We start from the raw sequence: 6,067 nt of genomic DNA on the forward strand, positions 1-6,067 counted from the left end.
GGAGCACACCCCGGCCCCAGAGAGCCCCACACGGCCCCACAGAGCCCCACACGGCGCCTCGGGGCGGGGGCGCGGCCCCGGGGCGGCACAGAGGCCACACGGGAGGGCCCCCAGCCCCATCAGCCCCCCCGGCCCTCCCTGCCCCCGCACCGCCCCGGGCCCGCTCCCCGCCGCCGGCACCGCCCGGCCCGGCCCGGCCTCCCCCGCCCCAGCGCTGCCCGGTCCCGGTCGGGGCGAACCGCAGCAACAGGGCGGCCCCGGCGGCCGTTACCTCGGCGGGCCCTCAGCGCCGGGCCCCGCAGCCGCTGCCCCGCGGCCTGCCCATGGCGGCGCCCCCGGCCCGGCTCTCCTCACGCCGCCTCTCGCCTCCCCTCACCACTCCAGCCAGCGACACCGCTACGCCGTCGGCGTAAGCTCCGCGCTCGCCCATGCGCCCCCCACCACGCCGCCGGCGCAAGAGCCCTTCCTGAATACCAACTCCGGAGCGGAGCTCGGCGCAAGCGCAGTCGCTGGGAGGATGGTGGCGCAACGGCGTTGGCGTAAAGCGCGGTCGAGAATAGGAGGCTGGAGGCGAATGGCGGGCGGGAGGCTTTACGACAACGCGGCGCGCTTTACGGCAGCGCCGCGCTTGGCGGCTATGGGCGGGACTTCCGCTTAACTCCGTGTTGCCCGGAGCGCTCGGTGCAGGGTACGGCTCTGCTGTGGTGAACAGGCGTTGTACTGCCTGGGGTCCCTGATAAGGGACGGGCCCCGCTATAGGGGATAGCCCGTGCTGCAGGGGGTGAGCCCATGCTGCCTGCAGCCTCTGCTGGGGGGCAGGCCCTGTGCTGCAGGTACCCACAGTGAGGGACAGGCCCTGCTATAGGGGAAGAGCTGAGCAGTAGGGGACAGGCCCTGCTGTAGGGCAAGAGAGATGCTGCAGTGGACAGGCCCTGTGACAGGGGAAGAGCCATGCTATAGGGGACAGGCCCCATGCTGCCTGCAGCTCCCTATAGGGGACAGGTGCCACGATAGGGGACAGGCCCCGCTAGAAGGGACAGTATGGGCCCCACAGTGACTCAGCTGCAGGCTGGGTGGTTTTAATGCTGCATCCCTCTGCACTGGGGGAGAAAAAAGAGGTGATAACATTCTCATTTTGAGACTCCTGTGTGTTGTTCAGACCTTTCGCTTGAGAACTTAGCCATCCTGAGGAGCAACAGGTGAGAAAGAGAATAGTTCTGATTTTATTTAAATGTGATTTCCAGTACCATAACTCAGTGAACACCAGGTGTGTGATCTGCAGAGAGCTCGCAGCTCCTACGATGGAACCAGCTCAGCACAGTGAGGAAACTTGGCGAACTTCTGTTGGGACAACATCCAGCTCCAAACCCTGCCCTCCTCCCAGGCATGGGGTAATTAGAGTGAGTCCCAACCAGGCTACACAAATGCACTGCTGTAACACACGCAGAGCTGCTTGGGGGCGGGCGATGCAACCTGGGAACTGGCATAAAAGTGACAGAAAACCATCAGGAATCACCCCAAAAGAGACAAGTGAGACCACTCGCAACGTCCATCCCACACAGCCTCACGCTGGAGGAGCTGGAGCGTGAAGGGCCCACTCCAATCCCAGTGGCTGAGCATTCTGGGGAACTGGAGAGAGCCTGAGCCAAAGCTACTTCATCCCGCACATGGGATGGACACAGCAGCTGGAAAGCACTCCATGCACTTCCATAACGCAGCCAGGAGCGGAGAGATGTTCAAGGTGTGGAGAACCAGCAGCCCCCCGCATGCTGTTTAATATCTACACCCATCCCTGGACCTTTCTGTCCAGTGCTGCTGCCTGGCTGATTTGCGCTGGGGCCAAATCAGCATGTTCCTGTTGGCCTGAGGGAGAAAGGGGACAGTGTTTGGAGTCTGTCCATCTGCTTGCTTGACTCACTCTGGGAGAAGATGCTGCCGTGAGATTTCTGTGTTTTTGAGGTCGATGCAACATCCTGCTCACAGAGGCAAGATGCTAACGGCTGCAGGGGAGGTAGAAAGCTTTGAGAGGAGGAAGAGGTTGAGATCAGCAGATGTTGGAACGAGCAGCTGCGAAAAAAACAGCTCTTTCAGCTCCTTTGAGCAGAGCTGGAGCACAAAGCAATTTGGGGGAATACATCCAGCTGCACGCTAAGGGAAGGGATGCAACTCACCTTCATGTCAGTTTGCCCCAGGGATGGCGATATCCTTCCAGGCAGCAAAGCAGACAAGGGCCCTGCAAAGGGCTGTGCTGCTCAGGAGGGGCTGGGAAGGAGGGCTTGACCCCATTGCTAATGTCACTTGCACCTCTCCTAAGCTGGAAAATGAGGATAATGGTAACATTATTGTAAAATGCTTGCCAGCCAACTGTCCCACTGGTCCCCAGCAAGGGGATGAGCTTTGTCCATAAGCGAGCTGTTCTTTTAAGGGGAAAAAAAAAAATTGGTGGGGAGTCTTTGGAAAGAAAATCTCGATTTTGCCATTTCCCTCTGCCAGATAACTCGGGTTCCCTGGGAACAGACACACAGCTCTGACCCAGCCAGCTCTTCTCATCGAGCACAGGATGAGCGTTTATTGTCTTGTGATCAAAACACAAACAGAAAGCAGAGCCCCGCAAGTGACACAAAACATCGCACGCGGACACGTGATGCCGAGCAGAACTGGGAGCTGGGTCCGGGTTAATGGTGTGAAGAGATCGAATGTAAACATGAAAAACCACACAGAGGAGCCCGAAGAAATCAGCCATGGCGGTTCAGGCAGCATTGAGTCGACTTGCTGGAATTGGGGTTTCTGGCATCGAAGAGGATGGAGGGGGGGAAATTTGTTTTCAGATGGCAGCTTCCATCCCAGGAGCTTCATTTAAGCTCTTTAGAAATCTCAGGCAGTGTTTGCTCGTGATTTAGCCACCATTTTGCTAACGATGGTCATGATTTTGGTGTCTGCCTCCAACCGGTTTGGTTTGAAGCTCTGAAGTATCCCCTTCTCTGCACCGAGCAGGTTGGAAATGCGAGGATGGGCGCTTTGAAAGGCCCCCAGATTCCCCAAAGGGAAAAAGAAAAGAAGGACAGAGTCTCTTGGCAATGCTTCTCCTCACGGTTCTTCTATCACCCTCTGATGGCAAGCGACAAAGAACGCTTAAAATCACACTTGACACATGACAAAGGCACCTAAAAGCTTGGCAGCGCGACCAGGCCGTGTTCTATGATGAAGGCTTCAAGCATTTGTAATTACAAACACATTGCACACTTGCGAGAAAGAAAAACACCCTTGTGTTCAGCACATGAATTATCCCCTAGGCAGCGAGGGGCTGGTGCTGCAGCAGGGGTCAGTGCTGCTCGTAAACCGAAGTCGGAGGAGGCTCTGCCCTCCCACTGATGTTTGCTGTTGCTTTGGCCCTAACAACAAAGGTGTCCTGCAGACTCCGAGCTGTACTTTGCTGAGTGTTTACGGAATGACACAGGAAAAGTTAATGGGGTGAAGGGGGAGATTTGCAGAGGGGAACGGGGAACAAAGATTCCTCCTTCATGAACTAACATCATTAGTTAAGGCACATGTAGAGACGGTTTTCAAAAGATCACTTGCAAATCAGTTCCTCCTCGCTGGGGCAACCTCCCTGTCCCTGTCCAGGAGCCAGGTTTGCTTTCCAGTTACTTAGTGTGGACGCAGAGTGACTCACGCTGCAGTATCTATGGCATCCCCTAGAGCTGGGCTGGCCATGGGGCCGACCCAAACCTCCAAACTTGGCGTGCTCGGCCCTGCGCAGGACCAGCTGTCAGAGCTGAAGCCGCTTAACGCTCACTCCCTACAGAAATACTGGGAACTGACCTCCCAGTCAGAGAGAGTTCCCAGCAGGGGGCTGGGGGAAAGGGAAAAGCTGCAGCCTTTGCTGCTCGGGTCGCTGCAGGGCACAGGGAACGGGATGGCTCAGGTTCCAGCCGTCCTGATGGACGTGCGTGAGACGAAGGTGGGCGATGAGATCAGTGCTAGCTCTCAGGGGTACAACCCCTCCCGACAGCTTTATCCTCTGTCGCTGATTCCTGGGGAAAGGCAAGAAGCTCGGCTCGTACCTGGAAGGAAGTGCTGCTGGATACACCAGCACCAGCTCTGCACCGCTGACATCAGTTATGAGGACTACGGAGCTTCCCTTGGTCTATCAGACAGCTCACTGCACAACGCTCTTGGATTTTAACTACATTGGTAGAAAGCAGAATTAAATGTATCCATTGTAATGGAATTGCTCCCAAACCACCCTGGGACCCAGCGCTGAGATAAAGCAGCTGGAGCCCAGAATAAAGGTGTCCCGCAGGACAAGGCATGTCCAGTCTGGCACGTGTAGGGTCAGCATGGGAATCCTGGCGTGGGGCTGGGATGGCACTGAGATCTTGTGCTGCCTACCTGTAAAAGGATGAGCACCCCCAAGCCCAGCTGGCTTTCCCATAAGTTCCAGTTGGCTTTTGGCAAGAGCTCATTAACAAAATGAGATGAATCTGCACCTCTGCAGCATACAGATCCAGCAAGAGCTTTTGGGGGGTGGGGAAAATAGGACTTCTATCCTAAGAGCAGTTCTAGCCAGGGTAATGGGGACTGTCCTTCATTTCTGAGCAACACTCACCCGCAGCGAGCGCTGCCTTATACAGGAATCTTCACCAGAGAGCGCGAGCAGATGAAGCTGTAGATTGTACAGACACCTCCAGTATCACCAGTACCAAAGAAATCAGGTGTTCCATTTCCCGTGGAGTGAAAGATTCCAGATTACTCATCCAGGAGAGCGAACACCGGTTGGTACCCGTGCTCAGACTGCGGTTGTTCCAAGGACAGACGGCTTGGTGGTGTGCAGGAAGCAGGAGAGCCACGGCGGCAGCGCTCACGTCCAGGGGAGCTCAGCCACAATGACAAGGAGCCCTCGAGCAAAGGGCAGCGAGCGGTGGGTTCCTCAGTCTGCAAGGAGGCAAATGCTGGAGCAGCACAAGGGAAAAACCTTCTGATCTTCTGATCCGGCCGTGCGGAGCTCTCGGGGTGCCACGGCTGACAGCACGCGTCTTCTGCGGCGGCAAGGAGGCAAACGACATCAAAACCAAGAAAAAACCCCACGGAGAGCGGAGCGCGGGGAGGGGAATGCAAATGATCTTTTCAGATAACGATAAAAGGAGCGAAAAAAAAAAGGAGAGGATCCAGGCAGCGTGCAGCCGGGGCTGCCTAAGGCCACTGGTTTCCCGAGGGGTAGTTGGGCACCGTGGGGTACTCCGGCAGGCTGTTCCCTGCAAAGTTGTTGTACTGAGCCTCCCTGCTGGGGGGGTTCCTCCACGCGCCGCTGTGCCACTCGTCCTGAGCCTTCTGGAAGCTCCCCCCGGCCCCTCGGTAGATTTTGTGCACCTGTTGGATGGGGGAGAGGCCCCGGTTAACATCCACCAACGCTGCGGAGAGCAGCGGGTGCCGCGGCGAGCGCTGGGTGCGCACACCCCACGGACACCCCACGGACACCCCACGGACACCCCATGGCACGGAGGCACCCGAAGCGCTCACCCTCAGAATGCAGACGAGCATCGCCACCGCCGACGTCGTGAACATAATGGCAGGGAACAGCATGAAGACAGCAGCTGCCACGTTGGTGCTGAAGAACGTGATGGCCGCCAACCACCCGCTGCGAGGAAGGGAAAGAGGAACACGGAGTTAGAGCGGCTTCACAGCTCCTGGAAACCGAGGGAGCAAGGAGGACGGCGCGGAGCTCAGCGCCGCTCACACGGTATCTCCCCAAGAGCCCAGAGCTGGCTTCCCAGCACTGCCACCATCCCCCTGCAGGTCACACAGCGGCCCCTGGGCGGAGGCTGTCCTTACCACGCTCCCCATCCAGAGAAACCCACCGCCTGCAGGACGGTGAGGACGAACTGCGCGCCGAAGATGAAGAAGAAAGCCATGAAATTAAAGGAGCTGTCCGACCTGCGAGGGAAGAGAGACGTCAGGAGGACACCGAGATGGGGCTCAGAGCTCAAACCCCTGAGCTGGAGCGAGTGAGGGTTTGGGTTCAGGTTCAGTTTAGGGCTCAGAGCTCAAACCCCTGAGCTGGAGCGAG

The 6,067-nt window shown here is 57.6% G+C and overlaps 1 protein-coding gene and 1 long non-coding RNA gene across 8 annotated transcripts in view; one reads left to right on the forward strand and one right to left on the reverse strand.

Moving 5' to 3' along the window:
* LOC110388788 lies at window positions 651–2,703 on the forward strand. Its single transcript, XR_002432981.1, has 2 exons — window positions 651–1,199; window positions 2,494–2,703. It is a non-coding gene; the product is annotated as an uncharacterized LOC110388788 (long non-coding RNA).
* SCAMP4 (secretory carrier membrane protein 4) overlaps window positions 2,542–6,067 on the reverse strand; it is a 16,026-nt gene continuing 12,500 nt past the window's right edge. For 6 of the 7 annotated variants that reach the window (XM_021378385.1, XM_021378387.1, XM_021378386.1 and 3 more), the window contains exons 6-8: window positions 5,833–5,934; window positions 5,521–5,638; window positions 2,542–5,370 (exon numbers count right to left, since the gene is read on the reverse strand). In XM_021378385.1, coding sequence (XP_021234060.1) covers window positions 5,194–5,370; window positions 5,521–5,638; window positions 5,833–5,934 — 397 coding nt within the window. In that variant the 3' untranslated portion in view covers window positions 2,542–5,193. The remainder of the gene's footprint in view (window positions 5,371–5,520; window positions 5,639–5,832; window positions 5,935–6,067) is intronic. The other variant, XR_002432980.1, reaches the window with a different exon arrangement.

This window comes from Numida meleagris, chromosome 27, assembly GCF_002078875.1.
Source record: "Numida meleagris isolate 19003 breed g44 Domestic line chromosome 27, NumMel1.0, whole genome shotgun sequence".
NCBI lineage: Eukaryota > Metazoa > Chordata > Aves > Galliformes > Numididae > Numida > Numida meleagris.